This window comes from Etheostoma cragini, chromosome 11, assembly GCF_013103735.1.
Source record: "Etheostoma cragini isolate CJK2018 chromosome 11, CSU_Ecrag_1.0, whole genome shotgun sequence".
Taxonomy (NCBI): domain Eukaryota; kingdom Metazoa; phylum Chordata; class Actinopteri; order Perciformes; family Percidae; genus Etheostoma; species Etheostoma cragini.
The window spans coordinates 11,855,420-11,875,594 of record NC_048417.1 but is presented as its reverse complement, the minus strand read 5'-3'; the positions used below and the strand labels follow the sequence as shown (position 1 = coordinate 11,875,594).

The window sequence follows — 20,175 nt, the reverse complement described above, 5'->3', positions numbered from 1 at the left end:
TAGGTGCATCAAGCCTGGAGAGGTGTAACACTCTAAAGAAGCAACATGCTGACCTCAGTGCAATGCTTCTTAGCCTCAGTTAGGTGGTGTTGTGTTTGATGCTGCCACATACAGCAGAGACGTGAGATCAAGTTTAAGATAAAAGACATATGAAGGTTCTTTTGAAGATGGTAAGATGTTGTCTGCTGCAGGATTTGAAGCCTTTATTCAGGAACCAAAAGTTGTGATAGGAAGGTTTGAGTCTGAGATACATGATGAATCCAGGATGCAAAAATGACAATTATAGTGTGGTCTAGACCTATTCTATCTGTTAAGTGTCTCAAGATAAATCTTGTTATAATTTATTATTATGTTATAAATAAATTCTGAGTTAAGCTCAGCTTGATTTTGGGTAACACATGGAGTAATGGACCAGTTAGACTAATTCAACATCATGGTTCAGTCTTATTTACTGTAGTGATTTGGCAGCAAGTGTTAGTTTAAGCTACCAATGTAGTCTGAAAAGGTCAATTCAAATCATTAAAGTGGCTACATACACTGACAAAGTAGCCACAGACATTATCAGTGTTTCCCATCATCCATCAGTCCTGTGTGACTGGAGACGGGTGTAAATTAAAACATAGCCGTTGTGCTAATGAGTTAAAATAACACCCATTAGTTTATACATTATCATTAGGTGCATTATGAAATCCTGTGAGTGACTGTGGTATTAGAATAAGAAGCCTCTTGAAGGTTTGTACAGTATGAGCTTTCCCAAAAGAAAAAAATGTATCATCTCTGACCAATTTTAGATTAATGTTTTTTTTTTCTCCATGAACAACAAGCCTTTGCTGCGTAAGACACGGTCGTTCTATAATTTGTCATATGTGACGCTTGTTTAAATTGGTTCATTTGGCTCCTGTAAGCGTTAGATGCAGTATCTGCTGAGACTGTTTTATCATTGTCACGGCGAGAATGGCTCCCTAATGATAACCAAGCTTTTTATACAGCTCACACACACAAGGCTGCTTGAGGGGGAGGAGAGAGGCCAGGGAAAGAAGGGATTCCCTGATTTGTCTCCATGCAGGCAGCCAGAGCTTGTCAAGTGAAGCTGAAAGAAGCCCTGGGGAGTGCAGTCACAGTCACACAGCATTAGAGGTCTGCATCTTCAACACACAGAAGAATGTGTGTGTGTGTGTGCGTGTGCGTGTGCGTGTGCGTGTGCGTGTGTGTGTGTGTGTGTGTGTGTGTGTGTGGGCATCATTATGTCATATTACTTTTGCGACAGGCTGCAGCTCATGGTGGCAGACTGATAACCTCTGACCTATAATACCAAAGCAGTGACTATAAATTAGGTCACAACTGAGTTAAGACCAGAATCTGAGTTTTTGGCATTATTTTATAATTATTAAATATATAATTTTAATGAAATAGCAAACTAGACAGCTAACAAAAGCACTATATCAAGTGCTCTATGGCAAAAAATAAGTAGCATAAAATGACAGCACTATCTGTTGTACAGTTTTCCTAAATTGTACTGCTCTCTGCCTTTTATAGAGCAGTACTGTTAGCAACTCCTCTGTCTCCCACATAGATCCTGTCCACTCCTTTGTATTCTCACAAACACTGAACAGGAAATGTGTAAGTGAGATGCACATAATAGTCTGCCTCTAAAACGTAAGCCACGTTAAATATTACCGTATTATACTTACTGTAATCTGCATGATTATTTCCAGATTAACTCTGCTGATGAGCCGAGCTGTGGCAACAAAGCTCATCTGTGCTGCTGCATTCAATAACGTCTAATCTCTGTTGTGCCATGTTGTGCAGGGTTTCCCTCCCTCCCACTCATTGATTCTTCTTTATCCATGGCTCTCTAGAGCATACCTCTGTTTGGTATGCAGCCTATAGCCCAACGCCGGCTCAGAGATGCATCGCATCCTAGTGCAATCACGGCTGCATCGATGTAGTCTGTGGAAGCCCATCCACGCACAAACACTGCACATGTGGGAGGGCAGAAAAAACAGTCTTAAATAAGCAGAAATGTAATTTGGAGGCAGTGCTGAGAGGAATGATTCAGTCGGTTAATAGATTGCTGGTCAGGCAGGTGCCTCTGTATCGCCCCCCCCAAACCTGTAATGTGTATGGACACATGCCATACACTGTGGGCACTCTGGGATGTTTAACTGCACCTCAGAGGGGCACAGTGGGCTGTGATGGGATGATGGGACACTTCAACCTTCAAATAAGGCGAATGTGTGGATGCACACATGCTCAAAAAAAACCTTTAATTTAAAATGACATCAATCCTATTATTATTTCCCAGCTCCAGTATGTTGACCAGAGTTTGCTGTGTGGAAAAGTCAACACAGCAGAGGGTACATCAAACATTGACATTAATTAGATTTAATGTTAGCAAGTCATGCACATCAAGGTGTTTGATCAATAAACATATTTGAACAGACTTGAGACGACCGTAATGAGATGACAGACAGTCATAGCCACTGTGTTATGTAATTATAAACTGGATTACTGGATAACAGGCAAAATGATTTTGTTTCTTATAAAAAAATTAAGAAAATAAAAACCATGCAGTTTAAATAAATGACAGCTTGAAGGGTCATTCTGGAAAGTGGGAATAGTAGTTCAACAAATTAGCTGTAACTCAATGTCCAGTTTCCATCTTTCAGTGATTTGGATTAATAAGACATGTAATGATATTTTCAATGTCTTGATTAGAAATCAGTGAAAAAGAAATGATAAACATGACTAAGAGTCTACAGCCATGTAAGCTATTGCTAACATCAGCATGCTAACAATGACTACGCTATAGTGTTAAGCAGGTATTAGGTATATTGTGTTCATGTTCATAGTATAGCGCGTTAGCACAGGATGATGAAAACATTTACATATTGTTAAAACTATTTATTAACACGACAATTGTTAACCATGACGTCTCTGTTTGAGAAATATTGTGATGATACATTTACACGTAGAGACGATAAACTGCAGTAGGTGAAAAGCTAATACAAGGTCAAATTTATCTTCATAAAGGCATTAGAGGACACTTTGTTCTTCATCAGGTCAAACCGAGCGCTTTTATTCGTTCAAGGTAGGTCACATATTTGATGATGTCATTACAGGTGGAGACACAGCTGTAGAAATAATAAAAACATCTGAGCGTCATTCACATTTCAATCACATAATCTTGAGCATGAATCATTAGTTCCAGTAGAATTTTTCTTTTGACCTCGCCTATATTTGTTGTAATGGGCGAAGTCCACATTGAAATGGCTGTATTCACTGTGTTGGTTCTTACCACTGAGCTGACCGACTGGGGGGGGGGGGAAGCCTTGTAGTTACTCAGAAATCAGAATTTAGAAACAGGTTTAGGTAGGTCTTTTATCTGCATTTGCCTTGGTGTTGTGGTGCATGACAGTAAAAATATACAATAGAAGAAAATACAATACAAAAGTTATACAAATACATTTACAAGTGGTATTGCTTTTCTCATTTAACGCCATCAATGAAAAAAAAAAAAGCATGTTCCCTAAATGTCAAACTATTCCTTTAATTAATGACGTACTATAATGTATAACTTGCAGACATGATGCCAAAAGGATTTTTCCCAACCTGGCAAACCTTGAAATTGTTATTATCAATGGCTCATGACTAATCTAGACATTTTTTATGAACGTTAACAAAGCCATTACTACATCTTTATAAAAGGTGTGTTATCAGAAAGTGCTATCAGGGAAGCAGCTAGTCGTGAAGTCCAAGTTGCTGAAGCATCTCTGAAGGCCTGTACATGAGAATTCAGTAATTGTCAGGATGCCCTTTGTGTGAAAAATGTCAAAGTTTTAATTTACTGATGCCGTTTTTTTCTGCAAACGTGTGGGTCGCTGAGAACTCGCATGTAGAACTACTCTTGTTTTGTTGTGTAGAATTTTAGTTTGACAAGTTCTGTGTTTGAATGAATGTCATAACCACATAAAATTTGTTCAGCAACACGGTCCTTTGCAAGTAAATTCTATTGGCTTTAAATCAGTTTGGAAAAAGGTTACAAAGTGGATACCGGAAGTTTATTTGCCTTAAACATCATCTTTATTCCTCGATCCGTGCTGGAGGCTCAGCTTGTCCAGGTACTTAACTTTCCTCCAAACAATGAATTTCATCGTGCATCTGTGAAGAAAAACTCTTACAGTTCCAAAGGCTTGAAACCGGTTTAATATGCTGTGTGTCGCTGTTATGCACCTGTAACCCAGTCAAAACCAGAGTCAACAGAAATGTAGTTTTGGCAAATCGGAGGCGGTTGTGCCAAGACTTCTACTTTTGGCTGAGTCTCTACCTAATCTGTCAGAGGGAGAGGAAGAGTGCGGTTGTGAAGTTGTGAAGTTTAACATTGGTAGTTCCCAGAGAAGAAGTTAATAATTGTATGGTGCAAATTACAACCCAAACTGCAACGTAAACAAAAATTGTTGAATGTTAGAACATTGTGTCAAGTTGGTTGTTATTACGGTGACTTGTGAAGTGTCAAGTTTAGTTTCATCAAAGTGTTAAGAGAGTCAAAAACCATTGGCTGATGTTGTTTATTACTGATTACTGTAAATTACTGATTTAGCAGTTGTTTTTTTGCATGGCACTGTATCCGTTTCATATTCTCAGTAGGGGCTGAGCCCCCCTAAAGGTCTGATCCTAGAATTGCCGCAGCTTTGATTAATTGTAACACTGTTCTGTGTATATACACACACACACACATATACCGTTTTGGAGGATTCCCTTCTCTCCATTAGCTGGTAGTGCATTAAAAAGAAAAAGTGCAGCAAAATGTGGCGGGCAAGCAGCCGTTAAACAGGAATGAGTACTATGAAATATTCAGCCGTGTTGGTGAAAGGAGAGGAAGCTGTTTATAATTCAAACGTCTCTCTTTTTCTCTGTGAAGAAGCAGCAGAGACCACGACTGAAACTGGGTTAATGAGATCCATTCTCATACTAAAAACCTCTCATCTCTTGTTCTCTAAGTGCTCGTAGTGATAACACGGAAATCTCTAACACGCTGAAAAGCTATGGTTAAAGGTTTTTTCTGTGGAAAGATGCACGTCATTAAAGATCACACATAATCTTATCTTAAACACTTTATCTTAGTTTTATCTGTTGATCATTTCTGAGTTCCTTAAAGATCCCAACAGTTTTTTTTAGATGTCAGATTCCCTGCAATGAATACGGATGTGTTTATTCAACAACCAGACTGCCTTCACTTGAACCATCTCACAGTTTCTATCATAAACCTAAACAGTGGCAGATTTCTGGCGAGAAGGCAGACTTTGCTCGAAATCTGGGCCATTTCACTGCAGTTTCTGGCAGAAGAAATTAACTGTTTACAATGTGGGCATGGGAAGAGAGAATATACCAAAGAGTGTTTGTGGGTCTTCCGTCACCTGGCCTGTCTCACAGAAAGCTTGTTACCTGCAATTATAATCGCATAAAGAAACTAGAAGGGCACTTGGAGCGTGCAGACCTTCACCAAAGCATGTGCTGTCTCACACTCTTAATGCAGGGTCAATTTTCCAAGTTAGGAGCTAATTTTACTATTTTCAGCACCAATCCCTTATCTAGCAATGTTGAGAAAAGTGAAGAATTACTGGTGTAACCGCCCTGTGATTCTGATCTACTTTGATGGGTTCTTTCTTGGCCTGTGCTACACCCTTCCACCGGGTTTTTTACGAAAATCGGGCCTGTATTTTTTCCGTAATCCTACTGACAAACAAACATAGTTTGACAGACAAACTGAACCGAAACCATCACGTCTGGATCGACAACATTTCATTTACAGGATAATTGCCGGAACATCCATCGCCACATTCCGCCGGATGTACTTTGCCTTGCAAGACTCAGAAGAAGAAAAGTAGAAGAAAATTTGGATTGTGCAATAAGGCAGGCCTGCTTGGTTCTGTTGTGGAATGACTGTAAAGATTTACCAAAAATATGTTTACAGCATTTACTCTTTGATTGGGACGTTTGGGGGCCAATTGGCAAGGGTTGCTGTGGACAAAATACACACAGCAATACACTGGCAAATTATGTTTAACCATTTGTCCAGCTATTTTAAATAGCTCACGTTACTGTAATGTGTGAACAGTTAACTTCATTTCATTTTTTTTGTTATGTTTTATTTTGCATGGTACAAATCTTTCACCAAAACAAGTTCCTTTCCAGACCAGTATGGTTTAAAGATATGGTTGTGGTTCACTCTTCCTCCGTATTTGCTCGTCATGGCTTAATCCAATGCAAGGTCCTTTATAAAGTCCACTACGCAAACGACAAATCGTCTAAAATATACTCCACTGTCCGGGACGCCTGTAACAAGTGTCTCCTGCCAACCATACTCATATGTTCTGGTCTTGCCCTAAATTAACAACCTTTTGGACAAGCCTTTTTGACACCATGAGCTTTGTTGATTGTTGACATCTCCCTTGACGCTGACCTCCCTGTTGCACTGAGGCAGGGCCTGACGTTTACATTTCTGCTAGCCCAGAGACTGATCTTGTTCAACGAGAGGCTATCCCAATCCCCTAGACATGACTGTTGGATTAAAAATGTCCTCGACAACTTGACTTCACTGAAAGGCTCTATGTCGACATTCCTAAAGACATAGAACCCTTTCCTAGAACTCGCTGACTTTCTCAGGGAATCCCCTGACGTGGAGGACTAAGCTCCTTCTGGACTGCTCCACTTGACGCCAGCTGTTTAAAAAATAAATAAAAAAATCTGTTTCATCTGTTGGATGTTGTATGCCCTTACTGGTGTTTGTGTTTGTCTATGTGACAAACACACACACTGTGTCTGTGTATGTTGTCTGTTTTGGCTTTGAACTGGGTGGGTTTGCCAGTGGATAGGGGAATTAAGAATTGACATACTGTTTTGATAATGAGTTGAAAAACAAATAAAAAAATTAAAAGAAATGCAAACAACCCAGGCCATTTTTTCTCCTATCCACAAGTGTATGTGTGAAGGGGCCAGACCTTCCTATGCAGCCCTGTTGAGATAGATCTGTCAAGCGAGACTGTGGTTGAGGTAATAGGCTGATTTATTGAAGATGCATTGTGGACTGCACGTTCAATTTCAAATTATCACAAAGTAAAAGTGTACAGGTCATCTGGGCCCCAGGGCGGTTGCAGTTTATGACTAAACACCTACAAAACTAACGAAATTCACATCACCTTCAGCTGTGCTTTGGTGCAAATGCGAGCATGCAAACACGTTGAACTAAAATGGTGAACAGGTCACCTGCTAAACAACAGCATGCAAGCATTGTCAATATGACCATGTTAGCATGCTGATATTAGCATTCAGCACAAAACACCACTGGGACTAAATCAGATGACATGGCTGAAGATTTGAATACCAGAAACATTTTAGACATTTTGGAACAATGCAGAATTTAAGCCACGTTGTTTCATATTGGCCTTTGTTTGAAGACTGCTATGATAATCCCAATATTCTCTGCAATATATGAAATTTTCAAGGCTGGAAAATCTGGAAAGCCTGTTTCAAGTAAAGACTCTTTGTCGTGCTCCGCTGGCTTTCGCAACTCAGGAAATTGTCTGAATCCTTTTTTATCTTAGGTGCATTTTTAACATGTTAAAACTGTTTTATAACACGGCAGTGTTAAATAAAGCAATTTCACAGAAAATACTAGCTCCATGCTACAGTGACCACAGTTCTACTGCTGTGTTTTATCTGCTTTACAAGGAGGAGAAAAGACTTTCTTTTTTGTATTTCTCACACTCTTTTTTTTTTGTTTGATAGAAAATAAAGCTTTATAAGGACACCTATCTCATATTGAAGCTATCACTGAACCCCTGATTTAACTTTCTTGCTTCATCTCCCTTTAAATCCACATCTGCTTTTCTCTTCTTGGTAGTCTTTTATTCCTCCATTCATACCCAACGACATTACCAAATCCTCCCTTTTCCATGTCTGTGTTTTCTCTCTGCTGCTCTGTTTGGAGGAGTGGCAGCCTTTTCCTGAGCCCACACTGCCCTTTCCTCTTAATTAGTGGGTGAAATGACACAAACAACTCATCATTGTGAGGACAACAAAGCTGCATTCCGATAATACGGATATAGGAGAGTTCAATGAAGGTGAAAGGAGCAGGAAATGGAAGGAGTGGTGGGAGTATACCAGAGGACAGCTGACAGAGAAGCACTAGATAACTTTGTCGGTTTGTTTTTCCTATTTTCTGCTCCATTGATCCCTGCAGGGAACTATGGAGAACAGCCGGCTTGATAGGTCATTACTGGGGACGGCTCCCGTGAGAGTTATAATGTTACGGTGGCTGCAATGTGTACTCCATGGCTGTAAGGACAGTGTTTTAGATGTTAGCTGTGGTTTGGGCAGGACTTGCTTTAAACTACCGTGGTTGTCAAACAAAAAATAAGTTGTGCAGACCTCCGCCAAGGCATGTCCTATCTCAAAGTGTTAATTCAGTGGGAGTTTTTGCAGTCATGGACTAATTCTTCCGATAATTCTCAAACCACATGAATGCAGCACAACCGCTCTATCTCTCAATGTTAATGGCACAGTCACATATCCGCCCCATGATTTGGATCCGCTTCAAAATTTAATTGCTCCTTCCTTGGCCCATGTTGCACCCTTCCACCAAGTTTCATGAAAATCAGGCCGGTAGGTTTTCTGTAATCCTGCTGACCAACAAACAGACTAACCAAACTGAAAACATAACCTCCTCGGTAGAGGTGACAACTAAATAAAAAAAAACAGCTCTTTGAGTCTTTTTCTTAATTCTCCACAATATCTGTCACTTTTTGTGTCTACAAACGAGTGCAACACCATGAATGCCTTTCAGAAGAGACTGTCAGTAAGTGTGTGATGTTATCCCCATTTGAGCGATCATGTCATGCCCCTCTATAGACAGCCAGCTCTTCATCCCCCGGCTTTAAGGGGGACTGTTCGGAGCAACAACAAACACTTTTGCCTTGAGATGCAAGAACCACCTCAGCCTTTAAAAAGTCAACCTTCTCTCCTGTTCTAATTCTCATCTCCAGTCCAAGCATGCAACATTTGTAGACAGCCTGTTTAGTAATTAGATCTAAGGATTGGCTGCTAATATCATGGATCTTTCTCTCAGCTGCAGTTTGACATCCCCACCCTCTCTGTAGACTCATAATCAGAGACTAAAGGCCAAATCTGGCGAGGACAGAATGCTAGTCACCGAAAGGCTTGACGGAGAGTTGAGTTATTGATATTGCCGTCTGAAGTCCCTTCATTATCTTTGAGCCAGCCAAGTAATTAAGGTTTCAAATTGGATTCTGATTGACAAACCATGATTGGTACTGTGTTTCAGCAGAGTTATTGACACGCAGAAAGTTCAGAGGATGAATGTCCATACTTGATTGACAGTAACACGGACGGTGTGTCTGACAGGTCTCCAAGAGAGGGTTATTAGTATACTGAAGTGGTGCAGACATGGTGTGTGTGTGTGTGTGTGTGTGTGTGTGTGTGTTTGTTTGTTTTTATAAAAGGTTTCAACCTGAGCTCAGACCTCCAGTTGTGTGTGTGTGTGTGTGTGTGTGTGTGTGTGTGTGTGTGTGTGTGTGTGTGTGTGTGTGTGTGTGTGTGGGGGGGGGGGGGCGACAAAGCAAGAGACTGAAAATGAGCAACAGACAGAGAGGTCACCACTTCAGTAAAAAGTACACACAGGCAGGGAAACTTTTCCACTTGGACAAACACGTCATGTATCATTTAACGTGTCTCTTCCTGGAAACTTCCCCAGTCTCCTCCAGCATGCCGGATCTCATCTCCAGCTCTATGTGAAGACCATGGCCACCTATAGATTCGACCTTGCTTGGCTGAGATGGCAGGAGGATTCTTATTTGCTTCATTTGATTTAAGTTCAGATAAGCTGCGTGAGGTGGAAACCATTTTGTCTGAAACTGCACAGCACTCTTTTGTAAAAGATACAAAGCTGCTCGGTCACTGCTTCATGAAGAGCGCTCTCAGTCTGGTGTTTGTTATAGACTCACTGTTGGTAAATCTGATTGGCTTTACTCTCTGGTATATACAGGATGTGAAGAAATCTCTCTTAAGATCTTTACGTTTAATCTTGTCCTCTTACTTAAAGCAATTTAATTTTATGTCTACTGAGCGTTGCTGGGCTTTGATCATCACTACATCTGTCATTGTTACGATATTTCCCCCTGGATTTACTCCTTTAACCATTTAACACCCTGCCTGGCTTAAATTTCCATTTTGCAGTAAAGCGCAGACCTCCACCGAGGCATGCCCTCTCTCACTATGTTAATGCAGTGTGAATTTTCCCAGCCAGGGACAAATCTTTCCGATTATTCTGTCACCAAATGAATGCAGCACAAATGCTCTATCTCGCAATGTTAACAAGAGTGAAAAATAAGTTGTGTCAGGGATTTGAATCCGCTCCAAAAATGATTGTGTTCTTCCTTGGCCCATGCTACACCCTTGAAGGCTCAAATGAATGTGCAAATGTGTCACTTGCATTCACGTCACTGGACAACTTAAATGGCTAAAAATAACTGTATGATGTAATACTTTATCCATTAAATTTGTATTTAGAGGATAAGTCTGGTGGTATTCTACATTTTTGTTATTTCTAATTTGTTAAGATGATATGTTAGTCTGGCTTTTGATACTTTCAGACTTCCCTTCCTTGTCTGTGGCTCTCAGCCCAAAGCCCATTGGTCCCTAATGTAAATAAGGTAAATAAGCTACATCAGGCAGACAATACTTGTTAACAGGATTAATTGTTGTTGGGTTTGGTCTTTTCACAGGAATAATATAGATATATTACATACAACTCATTATTTAATTACCTTGAATGACTTTTGGCATCTTGCACTTCCATATTATTAAGCACCAAGTCTGATACATTTGACCTTTTGGAGATTTCAATGATGAGAGTATTTTAAAAGTTAACTGGTAATTATGGTAACTCCCACATTGCATGACTGCAGCAAATGCGCAATGTCGTTGGGTGTTAATAAAAGTACATAGAGTCCAGATAACACCCCTACTTGTATAGTAGAAAATACCAAAGCAGAGATACATCATATTAGAATATGCTCTGTTCTCTGCTGTGTGCCATCGCACCGGAGTAACCAGCTGTGCGATTTGTCAGTATGGACCTTTGTTGATTAATAATTAATGTTTTCTACACTTAATGCATGTCTGCCATTGTTTAAGTGTGTGTGACCCACATAAAAGCCTGTGATGGCTGGCAACCGTCTGCGGAAGGAGATCTCTGGCTGAGCTGAAGTGACCTGCTGTTTAATGGTCACAAGAGAGGCTCTCTGCCACTCATCATCACTGACTACTGCCGTGTCACATTAATGATTCAGGAGGAAAGCGTACAGCACCCTGTGCATTACCACATGGGGATTTAAGGGTTATACATTGACACAAAAGACTGTAGGTCTTTGGCAGAAGAAAGGTTAACAGACTCATGCAACTGTCTGTTACATGGAACTGACAATTTGCTTAATTTATTAATGATCTGGACATGTTGCTCTTCACACAGTCGCCAACTCTGTTTCACAATTGTGTGGTTGTTAACATGCTAAAAAATAAACAAATGATCTTGAAAAGCCTCATCCTAAGGGAAGATGAAGATTCTGCTGATACAAGGTGAAAGAGCTACTGTAGGATTTATTTACTATATATAAGTCAATAAATATCTGTGTTGCTGCCCTTCTCTGAAATAACAAGACTATAGCTAAAGTAGAAGCTAATGAATTTTCAATTTAAAGACGATGTAGATGACCCACATTTCTGCCAGTCAATCACATTATTTGCTTCTTAACTTTGTAAGTTAATTTGGATGTGGGCGTATACTCAGACGAATATTGTGTTATATACAACTTAATACTCATGTAACCAAATTACATTCACAAAGACTTCCAGCTAAACCAGAATTCCAGTAAGCAACATATTCCACCACTATTCTGACCATCAGTGCTTTAACTTGTTTTACATAACCATCTCATTGCATGTTTGTTGTTTAAATGGCAGGAAAATTGAAGCCTAGAGAGAAAAACCTTTTAACGTACAAAAAACTACAACAATAAAGCTTAAAATAATGATCACAGAGGTAATTATCACGCATGTGACAATATGAGCAAAGCTGCATTAGTAAATGATTATTTATTTTATATTTTCCATATCATAAATAAACCCCATTAAAAGACGGAAATGTGTCAGTGTGTCTCTTAGTACGGTTTTACTCTATAAATACGTAAATCTTTAAAAGGTTCACAAGTGTAGTTTCATTCATTTAAGGCTTAGTTAATTCCTTATTCAGATACACTGCAAATGTAATTATAACAGGAGTAAATGAGGACTATTTCCAGCCACATCCTTGGTGCGCCAGATGTCGTACAGTGGGGCTCAAAAGTTTGGGTACCTCAAGTAAAAATTTGTAATAATGTCAATAAAGAAGGCAAGAAAAGATGGAAAAATCTCCAAAAGGCTTCAAATGACAGATTAGACATTCATATAATATGTCACAAAAATTTAGATTTTTATTTCCATCATTTACACTTTCAAAATAACATAAAACAAAAAAATTATGTCTGCAAAAGTTTGGGTACCCTGCAGAGTTATTACCTTGTGCTGCCCCCTTTGGCAAGTATCACAGCTTGTAAACGCTTCTTGTAGCCAGCCAAGAGTCTTTCAATTCTTGTTTGAGGTATCTTTGCCAATTCTTCCTTACAAAAGTCTTCCAGGTCTTTGAAATTTCTGGGCTGTCTGTCACGCACTGCTCTTTTAGGGTCTGTCCATAGATTTTCAAAAATGTTGAGGTCAGGAGATTGTAAAGGCCATGGCAAAATCTTAAATTTACTCTTCTTGATGTAATCCACCATGGATTTTGAGGTGTGTTTAGGATCATTATCCATTTGTAGAAGCCCTCCTCTCTTTAATTTCAGCTTTTTCACAGATGCCATTAAGTTAGCGACCAAAATTTGCTGAAATTTTACTGAATCCATTTTTACTTCTACTCGGGTAATTTTCCCTGTGCCACTGGCCGCAGTACAACCCCAAAGCATGATTGATCCACCCTCATGCTTAACAGTTAGACAGAGGTTCAAACTTCTTTTCATTAAATTCTGTGCCCTTTCTTCTCCAAACGTACCTTTGTTCATTCTGGCCAAAGAGTTCTACTCTAACCTCATTGGTCCACAGAACGTGTTTCCACAATGCATTTGCAAACTTCAAACGCAGATTTTTGTGGTGAGGACGTAGAAGAGGTTTTCTTCTGATGACTCTTCCATGAAGACCATATTTGTACAAGTATTTCTTTATAGTGGAATGGTGTACCACAACTCCAGTGTCTGCCAGGTCTTTCTGGGTGGATCGTGCAGTCAAACGTGGGTTTTGACTTGCTTTTCTCACAATCCTGCGAGCTGTTCTGTCTGATATTTTTCTTGGTCTTCCAGATCTTGCTTTAACTTCCACTGTTCCTGATGATGGCCTTTTCATAATTACATTATGAACAGAGGATATTGGCATCTGAAAACGCTTTGCTATCTTCTAATAGCCTTCTCCTGCTTTGTGAACGTCAACTAGTTTCAGTTTCAGTTTTCTGCTTAGAAGAAGCGATGGTGCTGATTGTTGGGGCAAGGTCAGATGAGTCTGGGCATTTAAAACTTTAAGATTGACATCATCTGGTCTTTCCAAATGATGATTGAGAACAATCCATGACAATGTCAGGGTACCCAAACTTTTGCTGATGCCATTTTTATTTTATTTTTTATTTTGAAAGTGTAAATGATGGAAATAAAATCTAACTTTTTGTTACATATTATAAAAAAGTGTAATCTGTCGTTTGATGCTTTTTTGGCGTCTTTCCGTACATTAATACAAATTTTTACCCGGGGGGCCCAAACATTCGAGCCCCACTGTATGTGTGATGAACTCATAATGAACTGAAATACCCATGTTCATAGTTATAAAGGAAGATGTCACCTAGTGCAACACTGTGGCTTATTGCTGTGTTGTTAATAATTTTTGGGCAGTTCATCAGGCTTTGGTTACACAGACAGTACTTGGTGGCAGGAGGATCAATTCATTGTTTCTTTGTTGACAATAAGGAAAATTCAAAATAAATACCACCAGACTGGTGTTTTAAAGTTCCAAAGAGCTGTTGTTCTGCTTGTGCTGCTGTTTGCATATGCTTCTTCCAAAGCAAAAATAAAACTTGGTGTATGAAGCACAAACATAAACCCTTTTGCCATCGATGACATAATAAAATGAGTCATCTTACACTGTTACATCCCATGAAACTATTTACATTGGAAGGTTTTTCTTCTAGCAGAACAGCCCAGTATTGAGCTGCACACAGTCAGGGACTGAGATGAAAGTATTGTTCTGAAGGCATCATGTGACTGTTTTTTTTCTTCCTGAATTCAAACTCATATTTTGCCCAGTATATCTGTTCAGAATGTTAATTTCTCCCCCATGTCTACTTTGCTTTTTTGCCAACTGGAGCCCAGATGCTCCCAGCTCACCTGTGGTATTTAATTGGCAGATTGATTCCCCCCCGCCCCTTTGCAGAAAACACACGACTGACTGGTGCTAAAATGCCACATAGTTACTAACCACCAAGCAGACCACAATGTGGCTTTGTGCCCAGATGTCCCCCAGTTGAGCCCAGATTCCTTACATGTTTGAACAAAATAAATTGTGGAAAAGAAGAAAACCTTTCCTGCACTTTGTTGAGAAAGCAAAGTGAGTCACCGTGCTTTCCCTGGATCTACGTTATTAGTGCAGAGCTGAGAAGTGAGTGTGTTTCCTCTCCTCAAAAGCCAAAGTTTAACTGTCTCCGGACTCGTGTTTACTCAGGGCAGAGAGAACGGCATCGGGAATGTATGCAGTGTGTACTCAGGGAGGGTGGCATCAGGAAACATGCCTACTACAGCACACAATTCAAATTAGATACTGTTGTGCTCTACAGCATGCATGTAATATGGCAGAAGCTCAGATAAATATTGGTTTTGCATTATTGATGTTGTTGACCAAGCCAGCACAGTTGGTCAGAAGTATCATGTTACACAGCTACTTTGCTTTTTTGTGTGGTTATAACCTGCGTTCTTGACTTCCTGCTTTACATACACCATCACTAGCTTATTAATTAAACCTAGCTAAACTAACGCTGATGTCTAATACAACAGTGCTGCAATAAATCCTACATTCATGAAGGTTATAATGTTCATTTTTGTATTGTATTGTGTTTAAGCTACTGAGCTGTGTTTTTAGATTTCACATTTGTATAAATTTCGGCACACAAAAAATGATAAGCACCGCAAACTACATCCTCCAGATACCTTATGAAGTTGAATGAACTTCATATAAACATTTTTCTAAGAGATTCAACCAAAACAGAACTGACCTGAGTAAGTGAGAAGTTGAGCAAGGCATATCTGTATTCAGCAGTTTAAGTTTTTTAAATGCAAAGATATCTGTAAATCACTATTATTTCCTCTATTTAATCCCCATATCACGCTTTAAAGGTGAAGGGAAATCTCTTTGTTGGTTACAAGGGATTTGCTGGCAACTGCAGTTCAGTTCAAAATGCTGTAATCACAGATGTCATGATGTGCCTTTGGTTGCAAATGAAGCTAAAATGATGTATGCCAGTTTATTAGTGCTAATTCATGTAAAGTGAAGGGAAGAGGTGAGAGAAGAAAGGATGAGGATGAAAGAGACGGTAATGAATAAGGACTGAAGGAGGTTGGTGTGGGCTTTTGAAGATCGCTCCACTCCATTTTATTTTTATTTCCTTCAACTTCATTTACACAAGCATTGGCAGAATGTTGTCCATCTCTTCAGCGCATCATATAATCCCATAAATAAGTTTCTGATCTGCACGTTTGGTTTTATTGACAGCATGGAAAGCTGCAGGTTATTTTACAACAGTTTACTTAATCGGGCAACTAGAGGGAGAATCTGTGTGTGTGTGTGTGTGTGTGTGTGTGTGTATGTGTGTGTGTGTGTGTGTGTGTGTGTGTGTGTGTGTTTGTTCATGGATAACATTCAAATGTCCATTTCTCTGCACATTAGTGGCATTAGAGTAAATTATTTCAGTCTGGACCAAAGACAAGGACTGACCAACTGACATTTCCATCCCTGGAGCCATGCCACTCGCATAGCCAAAATGTCAGTCTCTTTGCACAAAAGCGTCTGCCAATTTAATATAACATTATGTGTGAACTGCCATGCAGGTGTGCTGATAATAAGATCAAGTCTTGCCATGAATTTCAGGGAAAGCTAGAGCTTTGATAATATAAGCTGAGAAATGGGGTTGTTGTGCTATGAATGTCAGGCTTGGAGCCTAATTGGGAGGTTGTTAAGATGCTGTGCAGCTGTCAAATGTCTACCAATTACTTGTGCTTCATATTGTAATCTTGTAAATCATTAGATTATTTTACTTTATGCTTTTTTTTATTCAAAAAAGACAAGCACTTAAATTGAAAACCCAATTTTTTTTTAAGTTATTACCTTCAGCCATGTTTTACTGACTTTCCCTTTTCTCTGTTTAACCTCATCTAGGCTTCCTGAGAGTGGTCACCTCTTGTTAGCGTCCACAAGAAACAGAAGATTGGAGAAAGAAACACTGGTGGGATAAAGTTAGACTATGCCCGCTCTAAAAGAACAACCCAATCGTGGGCAGAACATAACAGAAAGATGAGCACTTTGCAGCAAAGTTATTTCTGACTTTCTCAATGCAATACATTTACTTGGCTGATTTAATTGGCCAAGTGTAGACTGAGGGACCAATGGAGCATGTTGGGGAGGATTTGAATCTCTCCTTTCTGCTGGAACATGAACGAGACATTATCCTGAAAGTGCTGCAGAAAGATGAGAAATTGAGGAAACGAGAGGAGAAAAGGATACGGTAAGGACTTAAGTATCACCGCTTAACTAGTGCTCATCTCACCCTCCTCTCAAGCTAAGTTTTCCTTATGTACTTAAATGTTTTTCTTTTTTCCTACCGTACAGGAAGCTGAAGAATGAGCTCCTGGAGATCAAACGAAAAGGTTCCCGTCGAGCCCAGGAGCTGGGGGAACGACAGTGCGCTCGGTGCCTGAAGAGTTTGGGCCTCATCTTTGACCGCGGAGATCTCTGTGAGGAGTGTCGGCTACGCATCTGCAGCAACTGCCGTGTAACAAATCCCAAAGCACGTCAGTGGAGGTGTAACGTTTGTGCCAAGATCTCGTAAGTAATAAAAAAGAATCAATCTCAGAAATAGAAGAGATACCAAGTCCTCCACTGCTGCTAGTCTGAATGATTACACTTTGACCACAGTATGTTTTTGAATGAGTTTAATAACAAGTAAAAAAACTTTTCAACTCTTGCTCTCTTGCTTAAAGTATGCAAATGTATTTGCTCTCTCCACCTACATGTATGCAGTTTACTGTAAAGGAGAGAAAGTGGTTACACCAATCCCTCTTTCAGAGTTTTTGCACATTGATTATTTAGAGTTTCTCCTAAAAAAATGGAGAGAGAGAGATCCTTTCTGTGTGTACCGTTTAAACGTATATGCCGGTTTCAAACAGACATACATTTATATCTTATATAGATTGATACCAATTATACTAATATTAGTATTATACTAAAGTTTTTTTTGTATTAGTTAATCCATCTGTCGCATTTCTGTTGTTTATTGACTAATTAAGGATATTATTAGGAATTATTGTTACACAGCTAAATTACTTACAACAATGTGATATCAACACCTTCATGCACATGGTTGATAGTGTTCATACTTTTAACTTTTAACATACTTTAACTTTAAACAGGTATTACATTGCATTGTGTAAGATATTTAAAAAAATATTTAAAAGTCTTATATTTAATTTTTTCAACACTGCAGAAACCCTAAGGAGTTTCAGTGCATTTTCCATTTATACTGTAGGTGTGTGGATGGTGTGTTTGCAGGGAGCTGAAGGTGGTAACAGGAGAGTGGTTCCTAGAGGAGCGGTCCAAGCGCTTTGAGCAGGGAGTGCCAAGTGGTGACGTGATCAAACAGACAATCATGAGTAGCCCAATCAGTGAGTTTCCCTTCTAATGTTCTGTTGTCCAAACCATAAGGATTAGGTGGAGTACTGCAGGATACAGGCAGATTGTATTAATGTATTCTTGATGTTTGTGACATCAGTTCCAGACAAAAACTCAACAGAAAACCAGTCATCCACTTCTGAATCAGAGAGACCCGACACCCCAAAATCCAACAGAAGTGCAATACTCAACATTGTGGACGGTGCCAGGAGAAAAGGGTAAGTAGTGTACAAAACAGATCAATTTATGTTCATGCAAACACATATATTCTGGATTTAATAGGGTTTAGTCACATGAAATATTCAAGATATGCAGGAAACATAGCGGACAGGATAAAATCATCTTAAACCACATTTGAAAGAAATCTGCAGTGTGTTGAGGACTTGCCTCAGAACCCAAGCATCAGAAAAGATCTGGTGGATGCTCATTTGATTTTACAGACACCCTGAATGCATTTAGCAATGCAACACAGCAGTAATTGGATTGTGCCGGCTAGCATCGCTTCTTATCTTGGCTGTACTCTCATGGTTCCTGAAGGCATCACAGGGATTCACAAAGATGCCTTAGACAAAAAACTTACAACAAATTACAACAAAATAACAAAGTTTTGTGATTATTGTTACTAGAGTGTTGGCTGCTGAAGACTTTTCTTAATAGTTAAATAAATATTCCATCAATAAGAAAACAAATTGTCATTCAAACATGACCCATTCAAACAAACAATAATTAAATATTTTTATTGAACATGTCTTGTTTGTAGGCACAATTTAAGATAAAAGGAAGCACAGATTTGAACTTTTTTAATCTGCATATAAAACTAAATCTGGCAAAAATGGCATTAAAAATCAATTGTGTAGGGTAAAAAAACATAGTAGCAAAACATAACATTTAGCACAAATTAGCACATAAAGTGCAGCTGAGATTGATGGGAATGTCAGTTTTTGAGGTATTTGGTCATTTACCAAAATTGGCAAGAAAAAAATAGACCTCTGACCTGCTGGTGGCTTCCTGTAAAAATTAGAGGAGCAGTCATTAAAACCCATCTTCTTGAGAAAATGTGTTTCTGTACCAAATTCCATGGTAATCTATTGGTTAGTTGGCAAAACCTCTCACTAAAAATGTAAATATCATGGTGGTGCTATTGGAAAGTTAAGAGAATCTCCAAGGTCAGTATGGTTCACCCTCTTGGGACCATCAATGTCTTCGTACCAAATGTTGTGTCTATCCAGTAGAGGTTGAGATATTTCAGTCTGAACTGGTGGTGGACCAACCAAGAGACTAGCGTTGCTGAACCTGCAGCCACCATAGCTTTCACTCAAATCTGTCTGGGTGTTTTTTTTTTACATCCTGCTAACTAACAGAAATAGAAACAAACAGGACAGTAAAAACCTATTTAGTGGAAATAATTATGCAGAAATTATTAGAAAGAATTATTAGCAGTATAATAATGCACCAGGGTTGTTCTTCCCTAACTAGATTTCCTCTGCAGGATGCAATCTGTAGAGTTCAGTGACTGGGATGAGATTGATAAAGCAGAAACACAGTGTAATAACTCTGCCATAATGGACATGACTATTGTGTGTGTCTATGTGTGTATGTGTGCATGTATGTATGTATGTAGAAGGATGAAGATGGATAAAAAAGGCAGCCGAACAACCTTAAAGCCGGAGAACGGAGTTGACAGCATCAGTGTCAAATCTGCTTCGGATGGAGAGACTCATAGCGTACGCAGTGTTTGCTCTGCTCAGAGTCCACATTCAAACAGGTGTCCATCCACACTATCCACAAACAGTCTGAACTGTGTACTGCACACCACTTACATACAAACATTTCAAATTCACAATAAACACTGCTCTACTGAGGAATACATTAAAACAAGATGAAAATGCACAATAGCAACACAACTTAACATCATATCATAGCTAGAGTTTTTGAAACTATCAGCACTGGTGCAGCCTTGTGTCAGTATCTACAGTAGGAAACCTCCAAATGTGAATAGAGACTTTCATTTAGGCATAGTTTAAAACTGGGTTATATCTGTTTAAAAAGTGAACACTTTCAGGTATCAAGGCCAAAGATTTCAAAAAAGAA

General features: G+C 39.2%; 1 protein-coding gene across 3 annotated transcripts in view; it reads left to right on the top strand.

Annotated features, from left to right (window-relative positions):
* The window catches only part of sytl5 (synaptotagmin-like 5), a 36,079-nt gene that overhangs the window by 835 nt on the left and 15,069 nt on the right, over nt 1-20,175 (top strand). For all 3 annotated transcript variants that reach the window (XM_034886271.1, XM_034886272.1, XM_034886270.1), the window contains exons 2-6: nt 16,576-16,921; nt 17,026-17,241; nt 17,965-18,077; nt 18,185-18,302; nt 19,706-19,849. In XM_034886271.1, the coding sequence (XP_034742162.1) occupies nt 16,803-16,921; nt 17,026-17,241; nt 17,965-18,077; nt 18,185-18,302; nt 19,706-19,849 (710 nt within the window). In that variant the 5' untranslated portion in view covers nt 16,576-16,802. The remainder of the gene's footprint in view (nt 1-16,575; nt 16,922-17,025; nt 17,242-17,964; nt 18,078-18,184; nt 18,303-19,705; nt 19,850-20,175) is intronic.